We start from the raw sequence: 22,053 nt of genomic DNA, 5'->3' as shown, positions 1-22,053 counted from the left end.
AAAACTGTATGCAAAAATATGTAAGCAAGTTTCACACTTCTTATGGTAGCAGGAGAAAGTATGTTTTTTGTTTGGATGGACTTGAGATATGGAAAACATAATTAAAAGGAACCTGTCATTTTGAAAATGGTATCTGATCTGCAGGTATATCTGATGTGTTCTAGAGCAGAGGGAGCTGATCAGATTGATACACATTTCTGTGGGAAAAGGGAGTATAACTTGTATTATATTTATTGAAATCACTGATGCTTGTATATATGAGTTCAGTGGGCGTTAACAACTATTAGGACCACCCACTGGACTCCTACACATACAGATACTAGGGATTTCAATTAAATCAAAGTTAAAATAAATTTTTTACCACAATACAATAAAAGTGCATCTCAATTAATTAGAATATCATCAAAAAGTGAATTTATTTCAATAATTTAATACAAAAAGAGAAACGCATATATTATATAGAGTCATTACACACAGAGGGATCTATTTTAAGTGTTTATTTCTGTTAATGTTGATGATTATGGCTTACAGCCAATGAAAACCCAAAAGTCATTATCTTAGAAAATTAGAATAATTACCACAGAACACCTGCAAAGGCTTCTTAAGTGTTTAAAATGGTCCCTTAGTCTGGTTCAGTAGACTACACAATCATGGGAAAGACGGCTGACTTGACAGATATTCCGAAGGCAGTCATTGGCACACTCCACAAGGAGGGCAAGCCACAAAAGGTCATTGCTAAAAAAAGCTGGCTGTTCACAGAGTTATGTATCCAAGCATATTAATGGAAAGTTGAGTGAAAAGAAAAAGTGTGGTAGAAAAAGGTACACAAGCAACCGGGAGAGGATTGTTAAAAAAAGGCCAGTGAACTGCTGCTGGAGTCAGTGCTTCAAGAGCCACACACACAAATGTATTCAGGACATGGGCTACAACTGTCTTATTCCTTGTGTCAAGCCACTCATGACCAATAGACAACGCCAGAAGCGTCTTACCTGGGCAAAGAAGAACAAGAACTGGACTGCTGCTCAGTGGTCCAAGGTGTTGTTTTCATTTGAAAGTAAATTTTGCATTTCATTTGGAAATCAAGGTCCCAGAGTCTGGAGGAAGAGTGAAGAGGCCACAATCCAAGCTGCTTGAGGTCCAGTGTGAAGAATTCCACAATCAGTTATGGTTTGGGGAGACATGTTATCTGCTGATGTAGGTCCACTGTGTTTTATCAAGACCAAAGTTAGCGCAGCCGTCTACCATGAAATTTTAGAGCACTTCATGTTTCCCTCTGCCGACTAACTTTTTGGAAAAGGAAATTTCATTTTCCAGTAGGACTTGGCACCTGTCCATACTGCCAAAAGTACCAATACCTGGTTTAATAAATACAGTATCACTGTGCTTGATTGGCCAGTAAACTCGCCTGACCTAAATCCCATAGAGAAACTATGGTGTATTGTCAAAAGGAAGATGAGAGAAAAAGTGTTATAAACAGACACGTGCAGTTAAAGAAAAAAAAAAGTGCAATTCTGCAATGTTTAAAAGTGCAAATAATAAAAATAAAACAAGTCATTTTCTGCACTAAAAGGAGGGCTTTGTAAAGAAAAAAAAAAAAATTATGCAGACAAACTGAAGGCTGCTATCAAAGCAACCTGGGCTTCCTTAACACCTCAGCAGTGCCACAGGCTGATCGCCTCCATGCCACGCCGCATTGATGCAGTAATTCATGCAAAAGGAGACCCGACCAAGTATTGAGTGCATTTACTGTACAGACTTTTCAGAAGGCGCCAACATTTCTGAGTTTAAAATAATTTTTTTAGTTGGTCTTATATAATATTCTAATTTTCTGAGATAATGACTTTTGGGTTTTCATTGGCTGTAAGCCATAATCATCAACATTAACAGAAATAAACACTTGCAATAGATCACTCTGTGTGTAATGACTCTATATAATATATGCGTTTCCCTTTTTGTATTGAATTACTGAAATAAATTAACTTTTTGATGATATTCTAATTTATTGAGATGCACTTGTATATTGTGCCCAGCTTCTCCTTTTCTATACCATTCTATCCACAGATCGGACTGCATGTACAACGTGACAGGTTCCCTTTAAATTTTTGCTGATATGCAAGCTATATGATCATGACACTACTCAAAACCCAAAATAAGACTATCGCTTATGAAAAATTGTCTTTGTTGCCTGTAGGAATGGATAACAACACAGCTTGTCTAATTTTAGAGCAGTTTAAAAATTAAAAGCTTGACGTTGATTGGCAGCTGTCACCAAGAAACTCAGTTTTCGTGAGGCTATGTTCTCATTAGCAGTGGAGCCATTACAAATTCCGTCATGTTTCACAGGAAAAACAGCTTTGCATGTAGTGCTATTATTTTCCTGAAAATGACAAGCACTTTAGAGCAACCTGTAAGTCAATGTGGTCCATCAGGAGTCGATGGTGTCTGCTATGCAGAGGACCCTGCACTACTCGATGGGGAAATTGATCTGATAGTGAGGTCCGTGTCTCCTATATAAAGATGCTTGACTTGCAGATAAAAGCAAACTGATTTCTAAGAAAAAAAGTTATGTAGAGAATGATTGTCCTGTTTATAAATGTATTTTACAGATTTGCAAATGAGAAGAAATCGTCTACAGCAGAGCAGTTCATAAATGTAATGAAGGCTGGATAACAGCCAAGAGATAGAAGCATTCAGTAGGTAATTTTGCATCAGTTTGTTTCCCCCTTTTGCCCTTTGTAAAGATCCAAACAATTACTATTCTAGTCTGGGTGACACAGAGAGAAGAACATAAGCTCATTGATCGCTGTCTACAGAGAGGCCCATTTTAGAATCAATATGATAGCTGCATTTGTATAGATAATTAGACCTATTTTTATGCGGAGTCAACAATGGTCTCCTTATAAAATATACAAGAAACACAAAACAGGGGTCTGAAAGTCAGAAAGGATGCCTGCTATACATGGGCCTCACTTACCTATTCTCATTTGTACTTTTGCCAATAAACAAATTTGCGGTAAGTATATGTTATTGAGAGATGGTTCAGCTGATGACCCCACAGATTGTAAGACACTAGGTTCAATGGTTTCCCCAAGACATGCCAGCTGAAATAAAGTAGAAAGGTTATCTATTAACTTTATTGGATTACCAAGCGGAGAAATCAACCATTTCACGTAAAGTACCATAGAGTGCATACAATCCCCCCACCAAGTAAAGACTCAATTGCACACATGAAAATAATAAACTTGGTAATATGTCTTATCCAGTGGCGGACATATACTTGGTGCATCCTGCGAGGAGGGTCCCTCACAACTAGAGGAGGGACATGGACTACAATAAAAATTATATATTTCCAGGGTCTAACTGACTCACTAGGAAACTGGTGAATGCTTATGGGCCCTAGAACCAGTAAGTGGCCCTTCCTATGGAAAGCTCCCCTGCAGCTCTGCTCTGGAGTTCACTCTGCCACTCCATCAGCTAAGAATGCAGGGGAGAAGATGCCCGGGACTCACCACTCAGGAGAGAATGGAGGCCGCAGCCAAAGAGGAGCTGATTCCTGCAGGAAAGGAGGGCGGAGCTGGAAAATGAGGCTGCACAGCTCCACATCCACAGCAGGAGAGGAAGCCCAGTATAAACTCCATGGGGTTATCAGCAACTTCCAAAGAAACACAAGTGTTTATATACTTGTTGGATCTGTCTGTTTGTTTTTACATACCTATGTTGCTTGTACTGTATATAATTGTGTCTGTGTATATATAGTATATGTGTGTATGTGAATGCATATATGATGTGTGTATGTGTCTGTGCGTATATAGTATATGTATCTCTGTGCATAAATAGTATATGTGCCTATGTGTGTATATATAGTATATGTGCCTGTGTATGTTCCTGTATATATGTGTATGTGCCTCTATGTATATATAGTATATGGGCTTATGTGTATATGTGCCTGTGTGTATATTTAGTATATTTGTATGTGCATGTATGTATATAGTATATGCATCTGTGTGCATAAATAGTTTGTGTATATGTGCCTGTGTGAATATATAGTATATGTGTAAATGTGTCTGTGTATATATAGTATTTGTGCCTGTGTATATATAGTATATATGCCTGTGTGTTTATGTGCTTGTATACGTTCTTGTATATATGTGCCTTTGTGTATTTATAGTATATGTGGCTGTGTGTATATATGGTATATTGTCACGCTCCCCGGGTCCTCTGCCCAGCTCCCCGGCTCCCCTGCCATGCTCCCCGGCTTCCCTGGCTCGCCTCCCGGCTCCACTGTCCGGCGTCCCCTGCTCCACAGCCCCCAGGCCTCCTCACCTATGATCCCCAGGCGTCCCGGTCCCCGCTCCCAGCGTCCGCCGGCAGCTTCGCTCCAGCCCGGCTCCCCTGCCTCCTGTTCGCCGCTCCCTGCCCTGGCTTCTGGCACCCGGGCCTCGCGCATGCGCATTAGGGCGCGCGCGCGGTCATTGACCCTTTCTTAAAGGGCCAGCGTCCACAGACAGGATATTGAACATACAGGTACAGGGTATAAAGGGGTTTAATGTCCAAGTGGGCGGGGCCTGTTCTTCGTGTTTCCTAAGCTAGGAGTCAGGTCTCCTTGTCTCTGCTAGTATACTTACCTATCTCTCTTCTAGAGCCGCTCCTGCCTCGCCATCCGGTCCTGCCGATTCCCGAACCCCGAACGCTGACTATCTGCCATCCCGTCAGTCCGTACCATCTCTGATCCCTGTGGTGATCCGTCCTCTCGCTCCATCGGTTCCGGAATCTGCCTGACAACATCTCGGCCTCCGAACCTGAGCTCCGTCACCCGGACTACCATCAGTGACTCCGTGGTCCCAGGGACTTCTACATTCCACTCTTTCTAACGGACTGTCCTGCTACCTGTTGTGCTCCGGCTACCAGACCCCTTGCCTTCAGTAAGGTGTTCGGCCCAGTGGATCCACCTCCTGGGTCCGCCCGTCCACCTGGCCCTAACAGTAAGAACAGGCCATGGATCCCGCCGAAGCACTAGCAGCCTTGCAGGAGGAACTCACACGCCAGCTAAACTTCATGTCTTCTGTGGACGCCCGCCTGAACACGCTACAAGCGTCGGTCACATCTTCAGCATCTCGAGCTTCCACTGTACAATCCACGGCCACAGCTCCCGTGGCAGCCTCCTCGGATGCTTCCAGACTTCGTTTGGCCTCACCGCCCCGGTACGCCGGAGATCCCAAGACCTGCAGGGGATTCATCAATCAGTGCTCTCTCCATTTCAAGCAGCTGCCGCACTTGTTTGCCTCCGACCAAGCCAAGGTCGCGTTCATGATGATTGATTCAACAATTGGGGTCTTAATTTTTCCCCCTTAGTGAGAGAAAAAAACATAGATTTTTTGGACCTAACCATTAGGCATGAGGAGGGGACTATTGTGACCAAAACGTTTTTCAAAAAGGTAGACAGCAACGGATACATTGATTATACTAGTGATCACTATTGCAAATGGCTGTCAAATGTGCCTAGAAATCAATACCAGAGGATACGCAGAAATTGTACTCTGAATAAAGATTTTATTGAACAGGCAGGGGTCCTAAAAGACAGATTTTTGAATAAAAAATACCCACACTCAGTGATCAAAAGAGCCTATAACGAAAATTTAAAGTCCCAACAAATAGATTTAATCAAAGGAAAAAAGAATCATCCAGATACTAAAAATAAAATTAAAAATGATCCCAGTTTTTCCCTAAATTTCCTGACCACATACAGTAGGGATGGTGTGGCCTTAAAAAATATCATACAAAGACACTGGAGCATTCTTCATAATGATCCCTTTTTGAAGGATGTTCTCCCAATAAAACCCGGTATTACGTTTAGGAGGGCATCTAGTTTAAAGAATCAGTTAGCCCCCAGCAGACTTAGGACGTTTTCCCCAGGACCGATAATCAATAAACCTATAGGAGTTTTCAAATGTGGTATGAAAAACTGTCTATGTTGTAGATCTATACAACATAGAAGGGTGGCTTTTGGGTCTTCTCTAGGAGGTACTGAGTTCACGATTAAGAGTCACTTGACGTGTCAATCGGAATTTGTTGTCTATCTCATCGAGTGCGACTGCAACATGCGTTATGTGGGCAGGACCACGCAGGCTCTTCATAACCGAATCAACTCGCATAGACACAATATTAAAATTGGGTTTATGCTCCATGGCCTATCTAGGCATATGACCATGGTTCATGACAAAAAGTTCAGCCTAAAAGTGACTCCTATTGAACAGATACCCCCACACACTCCTAATCGTAATGAATTACTAAACAAAAAAGAAACCTATTGGATCTACAAACTTAACACGCTTAAACCGTTGGGGCTTAATGAGGTAACCGATCTTTTTCACTAGTGGCTTTTAAATTGAAATATTGATGAAATGTTATATCCATTAGTCAAATATTGTTTTTCCACATCTTTCTTCCTATGTATCCACATGTTTATATATATATATATATATATATATATATATATATATATATATATATATATATATATATATATATATATATTTTATTATTTATTATATATATATTTTTTACACTTTTTATCCTGATAATTCAGGGTTTTAAGTTTTTTTGGGCTCTATCATTTTAAATAATCCTTCCAGATAATTGTTAATTGGTTTATATGTATAGTTGTATTTTGTCGTTTTCTTGTTTTTAATGCCTGTTTTTCTGGCTTAATGGTTTTAATCCAGCTAATTACCAGGTCTTACCTTATATGTCAACATGATACAATTTTTATTTATTTTTTATATATTTTATATTAATGTAATTTTTGTCTGCACCTGCCTCTCCTTTGCATAATCCTTGTGTATAAGTTTTTATTCGAGGAATTCTCGTATATGTGTGTGTGTTATATGCACACACGTATGTGTGTGATTGTCCCACAGGTATATACAAGTGGAAGCCTTTATTTAATTTATTTTTATGGTTTGCTTCGGAGCATTTTTTGGTGTAATTCACCCTTTGAGATCACCAGTCGATTATCTTGGTTTTTATAAAAGGTTTTTTTCCATCACATTGGTATAATGTCTGCACTTTCGTCCATGGAAATAGATAATCCAGATAATTGTTCCCCTTTGACAGTTCTAGGGAATGGCTCAGGCCGTACTACGACTTGAATTGTCCATGTGCCTTTGTCTGAACTCCCTGGGTTTGATTCCCACTTAAATTCTGGTTGTGGTACACCCTTATAGTGCTTTTTATAATTTTATGTACGTTCTCGTGCACAGTATTAGATTCCCGTGGCTACATAACACGGCTATCTTTTTTTCTTCCTACCGCATGCGCAATAGTGTTTTTTCCCACGCTTTTGATCTTTCTCGACCCCGCACATTACTCCGGCTTCCTATCTTGTTTTCCGCATGCGCATTAGTGTTTTTCCCACGGTCTTGAACTTCATGACCCCAGTACTTCTGATACCTGTAGCTCCTTTACTCTGGACCTCTCACAGTTTGTTCACTTGCACTACTAGGTCTTTGCCTTTTATAAGATGATGCTTCTTTGTGGAAATAAAACTTCTTTTTCTATGTTCACCTCTGTCTGCACTGTTTGGCCTAAGGGTCTTATCCTCCAAAACACTTGTGTTCACAGACTGATTCTATGCTTCTGTGGGTTCGCTTCTGACCCTATTTGCCGGTTTACATAGTGATTACCACTATCCTTTTTTCCTATATATTTTGTCACTAATAATAAATACACGGTACTCAAAAAATTTTTTTTTTTCCTTTTTATTACACTAGATTATTGATGTTTATTTCAACAGAGATTTCTATAATGAAGATAAGTTGGTTTTGCATTCAAATCATGTTACTACGTCACATAGTGAATGTATAGAATTCCCGCCGATTTTTTTCTTTTTGAAGTGGGCGGTCCAATGACGTCACACTTGAAGGTATATGTTTTCAGCCCATTCTGTGTCTGTTGATTTTGATGTTTCTTGTGCCTGTATTGTCCTGAGAAAGGGAGCATAGCCTCCTGAAACGCGTAAAAAGACCTGAGCATGGAATAAAGTTACGTTAAATTCATCTCCTGCATGAGTGGTCGTTGGCGCGGTACCATAATACCCTTTTCTCTTCAAACTATTTTACTTCATCCAAGGGGTAACTGCTGCCGCTGACCCATTGTCTATGCCCTTATAGTGGTTGTGACTGTCACAACTCCACTTGGTGAGTAACCTATGTGATTTTCACCCTATTTGTTTTTAGGGTAAGACCCTATTGCGCTCTCTCTCCACAGTGTCTCTTGTGCAGGCATTTCGTGGCACCTTTGACGAGCCCGGACGCGCCTCCGCGTCTGCCTCATCTCTCCTCCGGCTACGTCAGGGGACTCTGACGGTGGGCCAATATGCCATCCGTTTTCGCACCTTGGCTTCGGAACTCGGGTGGAACAATGAGGCTCTAACCGCCGCCTTCTGGGAAGGTCTCTCGGGTCGAATTAAAGATGAGCTGGCTGGTCGTGACGTGCCGTCCACCCTGGATGCCCTGATTGCCCTAGCGACTCGAGTGGATCTTCGCTTTCAGGAACGATCCAAAGAGGTGTCCCGTGAGAGACGTTCGATACGGCATTCATCTCCTCCGCAGAAGCCCGCCGTACTTCAGTCAACGTCATCTGGTGTCTCCGTCCACGAGCCCATGCAGATCGACCGTGTGCGGCAGTCCGAACAACGCCGAGCAGAACGGCTCGCCAAGGGTCTCTGCTTCTACTGCGGAGAGGGCACACACCTGCTACGCTCCTGTCCAGAGAGGCCGGGAAACTCCAAAGCCTAGGGTTGGTAGGAGAGGCCACCCTAGGTGCTGGGACTCTCTCTGACCCGGTTACGTGGACTGTTCAAGTGACAACGGGAGAGACGCGGTTCACGGCCGAGGCGTACCTCGATTCCGGGGCAGCAGGCAATTTCATCCAGCAGGCCACGGTGGATAAGTACCAGGTGCCTGTTACTCCACTCGACAAACCCCTCGTGATTGCCTCTGTGGATGGGAGATCTCTCTCTGACACCATCTCGTGGATCACCAAGCCGGTGGAACTGCGTATCGGTGCCCTGCACACCGAGAACATCGCTCTCTATGTCCTCCCACACATGTCTCACCAAATCCTGCTGGGACTCCCCTGGTTACGGACACACGAACCGTCAGTCAGCTGGGGTACTGGTGAAATCACCCGATGGGGCTCCTCTTGCCACGAGAACTGTCTGAAGACTATACAGCCCATCCGACGACCTCCGGTTCCTGAGTCCCTACCGGGACTGCCCTCGGCCTATTGGTCCTTCGCGGACGTCTTTGATAAAAAGGAGTCAGAGGTACTGCCGCCACATCGTCCTTATGATTGTGCCATCGACCTGCTCCCGGGAACTACACCACCTCGAGGACGGATATATCCGCTGTCTCCTGCCGAAACAAGGGCCATGTCTACCTACATCACAGAGAACCTGGCAAGGGGATTCATTCGGAGATCCTCCTCTCCTGCTGGAGCAGGCTTCTTCTTCGTTAAGAAGAAAGAGGGCGACTTACGCCCATGCATTGACTACCGGGGATTGAACCAAATCACCGTGAAAAATAAATACCCCCTGCCGCTCATCCCCGAATTGTTTGATCGGCTTAGAGGAGCTCGTGTGTTTACCAAGTTGGATCTTCGGGGTGCCTACAACCTGGTCCGCATCCGCTCTGGGGACGAATGGAAGACCGCGTTCAATACTCGCGATGGGCACTATGAATACTGTGTGATGCCCTTCGGCCTGTGTAACGCACCAGCAGTCTTTCAGGAATTGGTGAACGACGTGTTCCGGGATCTTCTCTACGTCTGTGTGGTGGTGTATCTTGATGACATCCTGGTCTTTTCTCCGGACCTCCAGACCCACAGAGAGAACGTGCAGCTGGTTCTACAAAGACTGAGGGCGAATCGTCTGTACGCCAAGTACGAGAAGTGTGTCTTCGAGCAGTCTTCTCTTCCCTTCCTGAGTTACGTGATCTCCGATACCGGCCTGCAGATGGATCCGGAGAAGGTCTCTTCCATTATCAACTGGCCCCCTCCTTCTGGACTGAAGGCAATCCAACGCTTTCTGGGATTCGCAAACTATTACCGTCAGTTCATCCCTCACTTCTCTGCTCTGACTGCACCTCTCTCCGCCTTGACCAAGAAGGGGGCTAATCCAAAGGACTGGTCACCTGCGGCCGACGCCGCGTTTGGCTCCCTGAAGCGGGCATTTGCTTCCTCCCCTGTGCTCCAGCGTCCGGAGTTAAACCGACAGTTCACCTTGGAGGTGGATGCCTCCTCCTCGGGGGCCGGAGCAGTGCTCATGCAGAAGTCCTCCTCCGGGAAGATGGTGACTTGCGGTTTCTTCTCCAAGAGCTTCTCAGCGCCTGAACGCAACTACACCATCGGTGACCGAGAGCTATTGGCAGTCAAACTGGCTCTGGAGGAATGGCGCTACCTTCTGGAGGGAGCAGTGTACCCCGTGATCATTTATACGGACCACAAGAACCTGGAATACCTGCGGTCCGCTCAGCGGCTGAACCCACGGCAAGCCAGGTGGTCCTTGTTCTTTGCCAGGTTCGATTTCCAGCTCCATTTCCGACCCGCGGACAAGAATGTGCGAGCAGATGCCTTGTCCAGGTCATTCATGCCCATGGAACAGGAGGAGGAGACATCCCAACCCATCATCTGTCCTAGTAAAATCATTCCGGTGGCCCCTGTCACCCTGACCCAGATACCGCCCGGGAAGACCTATGTCTCTGAGACCGACAGGCAAAAAGTGCTGCACTGGGGCCATGCCTCGAAAACAGCCGGCCATGCTGGTCAGAAGAGAACATGGAGTACAATTGTACGTCACTACTGGTGGCCATCCCTCCGCACGGACGTCGCTTCTTTTGTCTCAGCCTGCTCCTCTTGTGCCAGGAACAAGACGCCCAAACACCTGCCATATGGTCGTCTTCTGCCTCTGCCTATACCCTCCGTTCCGTGGCAACACATTGCAATGGACTTTATTACGGACTTGCCCCTGTCCTCCGGACACACAGTCATATGGGTCGTGGTGGATCGGTTCTCCAAAATGGCTCATTTCGTCCCTATGGCTGGACTGCCCTCAGCCCAGGAACTCGCTGACGCCTACATACAGCACATCTTCCGGTTGCATGGCTTTCCATCACACATTGTGTCCGACAGAGGAACTCAGTTCACCTCCCACTTCTGGAGGGCTCTCTGCGGACATCTGGGAGTGACTCTGGACTTTTCTTCAGCCTACCATCCTCAGTCGAATGGCCAAGTGGAACGAGTCAATCAGATCTTGACCTCCTTCTTACGTCACTACGTCAACGCCCATCACGACGACTGGTCCACGCTTCTTCCTTGGGCTGAATTCTCCCATAACCACCACGTCAGTGAGTCCTCCTCCAGCTCTTCCTTCCATGTCGTTTACGGACTTCAGACTTCCATCCCATTACCTGTATCCTCTTCCTCGGATGTCCCTGCTGCTGATGCTGTAGCCCGTGACTTTGCAACAATTTGGGACTCTGTCAAGACGTCCCTTGGACGTGCTTCCCTGCGGATGAAGAGACACGCAGACAAGAGGCGTCTGGATCCCCCGTGTTTCTCTCCAGGAGATCTCGTCTGGCTTGCTTCCAAGTACGTCCGATTGAAGCTACCGTCATACAAGCTGGGTCCTCGCTACATCGGGCCGTTTAAAATCCTCAGCAAGATCAATGAGGTCTCCTACAAGCTGCAGCTCCCGGCCACGATGAGGATACCCAACTCCTTCCACGTCTCCCTGCTCAAGCCGGTTGTCCTTGGTCCCTTCTCCGCTGCTGCCAGTTCTGCTCCTCCTCCTATTGCTGATGATGACATCTATGCGGTAAGGGATATCGTGGCCATGAAAACTGTACGAGGCCGACAGTTCTTCTTGGTGGACTGGGCGGGGTATGGTCCTGAGGATAGGTCCTGGGAACCCCGGGAGAATGTGGGTACTCCTCTGATTCGTGCCTTCCTGTCCCGGTTGCGGGGAGGGGGGCGTGGGGGGGGGGTACTGTCACGCTCCCCGGGTCCTCTGCCCAGCTCCCCGGCTCCACTGCCACGCTCCCCGGCTTCCCTGGCTCGCCTCCCGGCTCCTCTGTCCGGCGTCCCCCGCTCCACAGCCCCCAGGCCTCCTCACCTATGATCCCCAGGCGTCCCGGTCCCCACTCCCAGCGTCCGCCGGCAGCTTCGCTCCAGCCCGGCTCCCCTGCCTCCTGTTCGCCGCTCCCTGCCCTGGCTTCTGGCACCCGGGCCTCGCGCATGCGCATTAGGGCGCGCGTGCGGTCATTGACCCTTTCTTAAAGGGCCAGCGTCCACGGACAGGATATTGAACACACAGGTACAGGGTATAAAGGGGTTTAATGTCCAAGTGGGCGGGGCCTGTTCTTCGTGTTTCCTAAGCTAGGAGTCAGGTCTCCTTGTCTCTGCTGGTATACTTACCTATCTCTCTTCTAGAGCCGCTCCTGCCTCGCCATCCGGTCCTGCCGATTCCCGAACCCCGAACGCTGACTATCTGCCATCCCGTCAGTCCGTACCATCTCTGATCCCTGTGGTGATCCGTCCTCTCGCTCCATCGGTTCCGGAATCTGCCTGACAACATCTCGGCCTCCGAACCTGAGCTCCGTCACCCGGACTTCCATCAGTGACTCCGTGGTCCCAGGGACTTCTACATTCCACTCTTTCTAACGGACTGTCCTGCTACCTGTTGTGCTCCGGCTACCGGACCCCTTGCCTTCAGTAAGGTGTTCGGCCCAGTGGATCCACCTCCTGGGTCCGCCCGTCCACCTGGCCCTAACATATATATGCCTTTGTGTATTTATAGTATATGTAGCTGTGTGTATACAGTTAGGTCCAGAAATATTTGGACAGTGACACAATTTTCGCGAGTTGGGCTTTGCATGCCACCACATTGGATTTGAAATGAAACCTCTACAACAGAATTCAAGTGCAGATTGTAACGTTTAATTTGAAGGTTTGAACAAAAATATCTGATAGAAATTGTAGGAATTGTACACATTTCTTTACAAACACTCCACATTTTAGGAGGTCAAAAGTAATTGGACAAATAAATCAAACCCCAAAAAAATATTTTTATTTTCAATATTTTGTTGCGAATCCTTTGGAGGCAATCACTGCCTTAAGTCTGGAACCCATGGACATCACCAAACGCTGGGTTTCCTCCTTCTTAATGCTTTGCCAGGCCTTTACAGCCGCAGCCTTCAGGTCTTGCTTGTTTGTGGGTCTTTCCGTCTTAAGTCTGGATTTGAGCAAGTGAAATGCATGCTCAATTGGGTTAAGATCTGGTGATTGACTTGGCCATTGCAGAATGTTCCACTTTTTTGCACTCATGAACTCCTGGGTAGCTTTGGCTGTATGCTTGGGGTCATTGTCCATCTGTACTATGAAGCGCCGTCCGATCAACTTTGCGGCATTTGGCTGAATCTGGGCTGAAAGTATATCCCGGTACACTTCAGAATTCATCCGGCTACTCTTGTCTGCTGTTATGTCATCAATAAACACAAGTGACCCAGTGCCATTGAAAGCCATGCATGCCCATGCCATCATGTTGCCTCCACCATGTTTTACAGAGGATGTGGTGTGCCTTGGATCATGTGCCGTTCCCTTTCTTCTCCAAACTTTTTTCTTCCCATCATTCTGGTACAGGTTGATCTTGGTCTCATCTGTCCATAGAATACTTTTCCAGAACTGAGCTGGCTTCATGAGGTGTTTTTCAGCAAATTTAACTCTGGCCTGTCTATTTTTGGAATTGATGAATGGTTTGCATCTAGATGTGAACCCTTTGTATTTACTTTCATGGAGTCTTCTCTTTACTGTTGACTTAGAGACAGATACACCTACTTCACTGAGAGTGTTCTGGACTTCAGTTGATGTTGTGAACGGGTTCTTCTTCACCAAAGAAAGTATGCGGCGATCATCCACCACTGTTGTCATCCGTGGACGCCCAGGCCTTTTTGAGTTCCCAAGCTCACCAGTCAATTCCTTTTTTCTCAGAATGTACCCGACTGTGGATTTTGCTACTCCAAGCATGTCTGCTATCTCTCTGATGGATTTTTTCTTTTTTTTTTCAGCCTCAGGATGTTCTGCTTCACCTCAATTGAGAGTTCCTTAGACCGCATGTTGTCTGGTCACAGCAACAGCTTCCAAATGCAAAACCACACACCTGTAATCAACCTCAGACCTTTTAACTAGTTCATTGATTACAGGTTAACGAGGGAGACACCTTCAGAGTTAATTGCAGCCCTTAGAGTCCCTTGTCCAATTACTTTTGGTCCCTTGAAAAAGAGGAGGCTATGCATTACAGAGCTATGATTCCTAAACCCTTTCTCTGATTTGGATGTGAAAACTCTCATATTGCAGCTGGGAGTGTGCACTTTCAGCCCATATTATAAATATATAATTGTATTTCTGAACATGTTTTTGTAAACAGCTAAAATAACAAAACTTGTGTCACTGTCCAAATATTTCTGGACCTAACTGTATATAGTATATGTGCCTTTGTGTATATATATTATATGTGCCTGAGTGAAAATATAGTACATGTGCCTGTGTGTATTTATAATACATGTGCCTGCATCATGTGTATATATAGTACATATGCCTGCATGTGTATATATAGTACATATGCCTGCGTGTGTATATATAGTACATGTGCCTGTGTGTGTATACATAGTACATGTGCCTGCATGTGTGTATATAGTACATATGCCTGCGTGTGTATATATAGTGCATGTGCGTGTGTGTGTGTATATATAGTATATGTGCCTGCGTGTAAATATAGTATATGTGCCTGCATGTATATATAGTATATGTGCCTTTGCAGATATATTTTCTGTTTTAATCTTTTAATGCCGTTAGGCTAGTGCTAGTTATTTCCTATATCAGTAATGGGGAAATCTGTCTTCAATGAATACAGATTTTACTCAAATTGTGAGTAAAAGAAGCAGATATCTCAAGTAAGACATTCTTATTTTCATGTGTATGTAGCGCCTGGTCCCGCCAGATCCCGAGGAAGGCACTCTCCCTCACATCTGCCCAGCCCCAGCATAGCCCCCACGTGCACTCCCGATCCCAGCCTCCGGCAGCGACGTCCTTCCTCTTACCGGTCCCATGGCTCTGCAGGCTCTGCTCCTGGTTTGGCTCCTGCTGTGCGTCCTGCTCACTCCCGGGTCGGGCGTCCTGCTCCAGGGGCTGCTGCAGCCTCTTCCTGTCTCCCGGCCACACACAGATCTGCAGTGAGTGATTCTAGGCTGCGTGCAAGGCCACACCCCCTTTCTTAAAATGGTAGCGCTCCGTTATCTGGAAGTGACCTCAGAGGTCACCTGTTACCATATGGGTATTTAAGTTCGCCTCCCCTGGCAGTAGGCGCCCGAGCAACGCTCCTATTAGTGCATTGCTAATGTCCAGGCCCTTGAGTACTATCGTTTGTATCTATGCCTTATCTACCTGTTTCTAATCCTCTGTCTCGCCGTAGTGCCAACTGTACCATTCCTGCTGTGGACGTCACCGGCCATACCTACAGAGGACGTCACCGGCCATACCTACAGTGCACGTCACCGCGCCATACCTGCCGTTGATGTCACCGGTGCCGTACCTACTGTGGACGCCACCTGCTGTGAACATCTCCGGTGCCATAACCGTGTTCTGCCTGCTGCGGACGTCACACCCGTGCTACGCATGGCCTTACAGAGACTCCTACTACCGGTTCCTGGCTGCCGTGCATCTAGTCCCTTTGAGGAGGCACCGCACAGTCCCTGTATAGGGGTTCGCTGCTGGTCGTCTTCTCGGGGTCCAGTGGGTCCACCTCCGGACGCTCACCGCTCCTCGGTGGGCGTAACAGTGTATTATTGATGCATAACATCATATTGACGGTTATGCTTTAATTACCACACAAATTAAAAGTTTTATGACTTTCAAATATACTTGGGCACTATTCATTAATGCATTTGTGCCTTTTTTTGTCTATCATTGGTGTGTATTGCCTGTTTTGCCTATTACTTTCAGCTGAACCTCTCTTTATAGTCTATTTAATACATTTTCAACCTTTTTTTCATATTTGCTATTGTGATTAGAGTTCACATTTTCTAGATGTTTTCGCCCTAATCATCATTTGCGACTTTCAAAAAAGTCACAAAATTTGTAGCAAAGATACTTCCGTTCCCCACACTTGTGTAATTGTATATATGGCAGTTATTTTTGTGCACTTTTTGCGCAACTTTTTGTGAAAGAAAAAAAATAAAAAATATATTAACTGTGTGTGATATTTTCATGAATTTGGTGCAAAAAATGTCAGCAAATGCCACAAGACAGAAAAATGAAAGAGGAATTAAAAAAAATGCAAATGGTAACTCTGGCCCTTTGTGTGTCAACTCCTCATCGTTTTCAAGAGTTTGGTTTGCTGTCAGTAAAAGTGAACACTCTTCTTTACATTAACAAGGGCAAGTCAGTACATATAATTCAATAACTATTGATGCATATGGATTAATGGCACCAATACAAAGGAACTAGCAATATGGACTAATAGAATCCCCAGCGAAGGAAAACGACTTTTCTGTAACATGTAGGATCTTGTTTTGCTCCTTAAACTTTTCCATTGAAGTAACATCACTGTAAAAACAGGATTTGAGATTGAAGCAGTGTCTAGAGTTCGCCTACGGCCGAGATGCACTACACTTTCCATCTTCTTAATTGAAACATACTGAATGGGAGTTATCGCCACCCAAACCCAGGATCGGACTGGAGATTGTGGATACACCCTAGACCTGTCTCTTACAGAACCGGTTTGCTGGTACAAAACAACATTAAGGTCGGTAATTGGGGTTACACTTCTATATAATCCATATGGGCGATAGCTATTGAATTATAACTGTATATATCCCGCACATTTTAGTGGACTAATGTGATATCGTGCTGCAATGCTCAGAAATCTCTGATCATAGGAACACATTGAGTGGCTTGAAAATCTCTTTAAAATGCTGCAGCCAATTGCGTGACTAGTGATATCTTTTTTACTTTCATCGGCATGTATTGAGATGTCGAAGTGATTTTGAAAAGTAGTAGTTGCTTTTTCCTCTACAAAGTATTATAACATTCACAAGTTAAGGGGTTTTCCTATGAATGACTTTTATTACTTATCACTCGGAGTTCTAAGACCTCTAAAATCACAAGAACATGGGTTCTGATCCCCCATTCTACCTCACTTTGGTTGGAACTGAAAGGGCACATTTGCACATAACATGAATGAATTCTTGATGGAGACAGCTGAGTACAGAAATCTTAGTGGTCTTCTCAAATATACCATATGCAAGTATTGTTTTAGGAAAGCCCTTCTGTGACATGTACCGAAGATAAAAAGGAAGATGATATAGATTTAGGATAATATATTACTAAGATTATTCATGTATTTTGTGCTATGATGAGCACCATAGAAAATTGGAATAAGTATAAGAAGATGATACACTAGAGTTCATCCGGGAGTAAACCGGAAAGTAAATGTACAATAGAAATAAATGTATAAAGTGGAGGTCTAAAAGTCACTACATTTAAGTAACATTTGGGATGTTTATACCAGATTGAAGAATGGCGCGGTGTTACTCACATGTGAAGATTAGTGTAATCTGTCCTGATTCGGCATAGAAACAGTTGGAAAATGTCAATGAAATGCATTAGAACATAACCCGGCCTGGTATTTACCACCCAGTGAGAGCCCTCCGGGCAGACATTGTTCATACCTTAAAACATAATATGTGACATTGCTATTTTACACTTTTACAGTATAAAGGATTTTATGGCTGACTGAGTACAGATTCCTCTTATATGACGTGTATTTTGCAATGTCCATATTTTACTTACTGCCTTTCCAGATATCTATAGCATATATTTGCTAAACGTAGAAATGTTAGATTTTTTTTGTGATCCGCCCTTTGAAATTTAATAAGGCGCACATATCGTAACCTGTAATGTCAGCCTTGACAGCTATCTTAGATGGCACATCAGCTATTGTAGACATGGCTATGGCTCTGATTTTAATCAGGAAAAATAGTCATAATGTGTAAAGATCTGCCGGTTTTGTGTGGGCTTTTCTTTCAGGTCAGTATCGGAATAAACTTGTGAAGACCCATAGGCAGTTTGACATCTTTTGGCCTCCTCCAGTAAATTTTTTCCTAATATGGCTTAAAATTTACTAAAAACAATTTTAATAAACTAATTAAATGTTATTAAACTGAACAAAAATTAAGTTAATCAAACCGAAACCTAGAAAAGGTAACTAACACCAGCTGTAGGCCTATATATACATTTGTCAGGGGTCGCAAAGCTTCTACCCATGAATGTCCTATGATGATCTAGAGTAACGAGAACTCGCTACCACTTACCTATTCTCCACTCCCACATGACCTTCTGGCCAATTACACAGTTGTCACGCCCAACTGCATAGATGCACCTCCTCTACTACTCGTAAATTCTTGAATAGACCGGTCAACAGCTGAAACATCATTTCCCTGCCGCTTGCACATCAGAGCTGATTGTAAATTTCTTTCTATATCAAATCAATATTATTTTTCATCATTTGCGCAAGGCCCCCATATGACGAGGGGCCCATAGGCCGATGCCCTGTTTCACTCAGGTACCCTAAGTCGCTCTCCTAGAAAAGGTCCTGTCTTACCGAGTCAATTCTTTTACATATGCCCTATGATGAGATAGGCATCTTCTTAGGGTGCCCCTTTATGACATGTAATGCCTTAGCTTTCCCTGGCAATAACCGCTGATTGGGACAGCTTTCTGACTTCGACCCACATTAATCATTTCACTTATAAAATAGATCAATATTTTTAATATATTTGTAGTACATTACTTTCTGACTTAGCACCCTGCCCTGTAAACGGGCTGTGTCCACCCTCTTTGATAGCAGGATCTGCCCAGACATGAAGGTTTTTAACCCAGATAGAGGCATTTCAAGTTAGGGTCCCAGTATACAAGAGATTACTTTGTTGGGGTTATCGGGCTCACATGCATTGGCCAATACATAAGCTAAATATCTTTTTGTTTCAATTATTTCTATAACAGTAATGCAATACCAGAGTTCACTTATTCAATGTTAGCATTCTAGAGTGCAGCTGTATGTATTTTTGAAGTTATAATGTGTTTTCAGCTGGCACCTGTTCACACCTGTTGGCTGTGCAGGTCAGTCTTTTTCATATATTTATAGATCAATATTTGAACAAGTTTATTGCATTTTCTACTTTAACTCTCTAGAATACAACTAAGTCCACTGATATATTTACCTGTTTAGTGATAAGTTCATATGCCAGTTTATAATTTTTCAACTGCTTTGCCCAAAACAATTGTTCATCCTCATTATTTTCCATTAAGTCAGCCGAAAGAATCAAGCTTTGAGCCAGTGTTAAGTAGGCTACGGGAGACATGAAACACTTTCCTTGCAGCAAATGGATGGTATTCTGTTAAAAAAGACAAAACTACTTTTTTTAATTGAATAGTTGTGTATAAAAGTGTTCTCTTACAGAGCAAGTTGTTTATGAGACCTCATTACTTGCTATAAAATATCATACAAAAAGACAGATAATGTCCTAGGCTGATACACTTGTTACAAGTATTTTCTCAGTATTTTCTCAGTGCATTTATTTTTGATGAATTATTAAAATGAAATCTTACAATGGTTACTTAGTTAATTGTGTTTCTTTTGCTTTAGCTCTACAGCTGCAATGGTGGCTTATGTGTCTCCAAGGTTACAGACTACAAACAATCATCTGTGTAGTCTGATGTTACGATCATGCTTTTTTCTGTCCACTACTTGTTTCCAACATACAGTTTGTATTAACTCAAGGGTTAAAAACACACAGGCCTCCCGAGGAGCTGTAGACACAAGATAATAAGAGATTTATATTTAGGATTTACATGCTAAATGATTGTTAATTTATTGTAACAATTAAAAAAATACATTGTGAAGGTAAACTTCCATCTATGGGTGTCATACAGAGATTTTCACTAACTTTGCCAACTATCATGGAGGATTCAGATCCTGTTCAGATTGCAGATTCTAACACTCCGCCTGAGAGATTCTCTGGTGTCTGGAAGCAATGCAGGCAGACTCAGCATCGGCCTGTTGTGTGCCGATTCATAGGCAGGCTGGCAAGAGTTAATCCTCGCTAGTCTGCTTACTTGCTCTCTTTGGTCATCTGTTGTGAGGGAGCCTATCACATCTGCTCCCTGCCTATTTATGCTGGATGGGTCCTATCACCTATGCCAGCAATAGCTCGTCTTAGTTGGGCTGGTGTGGTGTCTCAGATTATCTGGTGCTTGTAGTTCTTGTTGCTTTATGCAGTTGTGTTTACCTCAGTTGACTTTTGTTGTTTCCTTCCAGCTCTCATTTTCCTCCTGAATTTCTTATGTTTAACCCTAGAACGCATACCTGGGGCCTCGCAGGCCTGCTAGGTTACTTCTTTTCTATTGTAGATGGTTGCGCGTTCTAGGGTTAACATCACACTCCTACCCAGTCCTTCCTTGGTCAGAGGGGAAGGGAGGAAATCAGACAAGGTCTGGTTAGGAGCAGGGCTAGGAACAGGACTCGGGCGTCATCACCATTAGCAGTATCCCTGAGATTACGACCCCCTAGTGTGAGGGACAGCCTCTATCCCTCGTTATCCTACAAGTCACATAGTGACAATGGCTATGCATGCAGGGGTGTCAAATTAATATAGTCTGCTGAATAATTGCTGAATAATGTTTGTTGGACTCATAAGTCCATAACACCTATCGGTGGATGTAGTAAATGGAATCCACATCACCAGCATGAAGGGAGCTTTATATATCCATATAATTTGTTATACCACATTATAATTTGTGAGTAAATACTGATGTCTACATTTTCTTTCTTCCTTTTTGCATTTCCCATCCATTTTACACATCAATTTATAGTAATTGTCTGCACTCTGTGGCTCTGCAGCTGCTAACGCTCCAAAAATAGTTGTTTCTATATTCTGCAGGTTTCCAGCCTTTGTACGGCATATCTCAAGAGTATATTAAATACGTTTACTATGATCATGCAGAAATCTATACTCATAGCAATATTTGCCTAGTATTAGCAAGAGGCCAAGATCATCTATCAGTCTTCAGGCATAATACAGACTATAAATAAAAACGGCTCTGTTCTCAGTTCTTTGTGCAGAGAAATGAGACACTTACATCAAAGTCAATGCTAATGAATTTGCTGCACACGCTTCTTTCCAGTGATTGTCCATTTCTTTGACTAAAAATACAGTGTCGGTAGAAGCATGGTACCCGTATTTTAGACTTCAGTACAATCTAATTAGAAGATCCTACATAGGATATTCATTGTATATTATTTCATATGCTGCCTGTTCACTGTTAACGTGTATTCTTTTGGTTCTGCGTTGCGTCACAGCAGATTTGTTCCTGCCTGAATTTGTTAGGACCTACTGTCTTTTGCATTTCATAATATGATAGAGTTCTTGCAACATCCTGAATTAAACTACTTTTAAAAATAAGCAACTTTACAATTTACTTCTTAATAAAATCATCTCTGTTCTGAAAAGAACAGTTATTTTTAATCCTATTGTTAACTGCCCCCTGCCCAAAATTGGCAGGTCCCCCAGGCAAGAAGCAAAGTGTTTACAAGCTCTTTCCAACAGAGCTTGTAAGTGTGGCTCTGAAGCTGGCTGATGACAAAACCTGCCAATAAATCAGGAGTGCACCAATCCTCAGCAAGCAAGAAACCTGTAGGCAGGTGACCCTTGTGCTCTTAATGACTGATTATGAGAACAACCCTTTAAAGGCCCTGTCACACAGAGATAAATCTGCGGCAGATCTGTGGTTGCAGTGAAATTGTTAGACAATCAGTGCCAGGTTTGTGGCTGTGTACAAATGGAACAATATGTCCATGATTTCACTGCAACCACAGATCTGCCAAAGATCTATCTCTGTGTGTGACGGGGCCTTAAGAGTATGTAATAATGCACTACTCCATGA

At 43.8% G+C, this 22,053-nt stretch overlaps 1 protein-coding gene across 2 annotated transcripts in view; it reads right to left on the bottom strand.

Moving 5' to 3' along the window:
• Positions 1–22,053, bottom strand: part of CFAP54 (cilia and flagella associated protein 54) — a 680,590-nt gene that overhangs the window by 134,030 nt on the left and 524,507 nt on the right. For both annotated transcript variants that reach the window (XM_075344744.1, XM_075344743.1), the window contains exons 56-57: positions 19,332–19,505; positions 2,975–3,101 (exon numbers count right to left, since the gene is read on the bottom strand). In XM_075344744.1, the coding sequence (XP_075200859.1) occupies positions 2,975–3,101; positions 19,332–19,505 (301 nt within the window). The remainder of the gene's footprint in view (positions 1–2,974; positions 3,102–19,331; positions 19,506–22,053) is intronic.

This window comes from Anomaloglossus baeobatrachus, chromosome 4 (assembly GCF_048569485.1).
Source record: "Anomaloglossus baeobatrachus isolate aAnoBae1 chromosome 4, aAnoBae1.hap1, whole genome shotgun sequence".
NCBI classification, from domain to species: Eukaryota; Metazoa; Chordata; class Amphibia; order Anura; family Aromobatidae; genus Anomaloglossus; species Anomaloglossus baeobatrachus.
The sequence above is the reverse complement of the archived record's forward strand: the minus strand, read 5'-3'. Positions and strand labels throughout refer to the sequence as shown.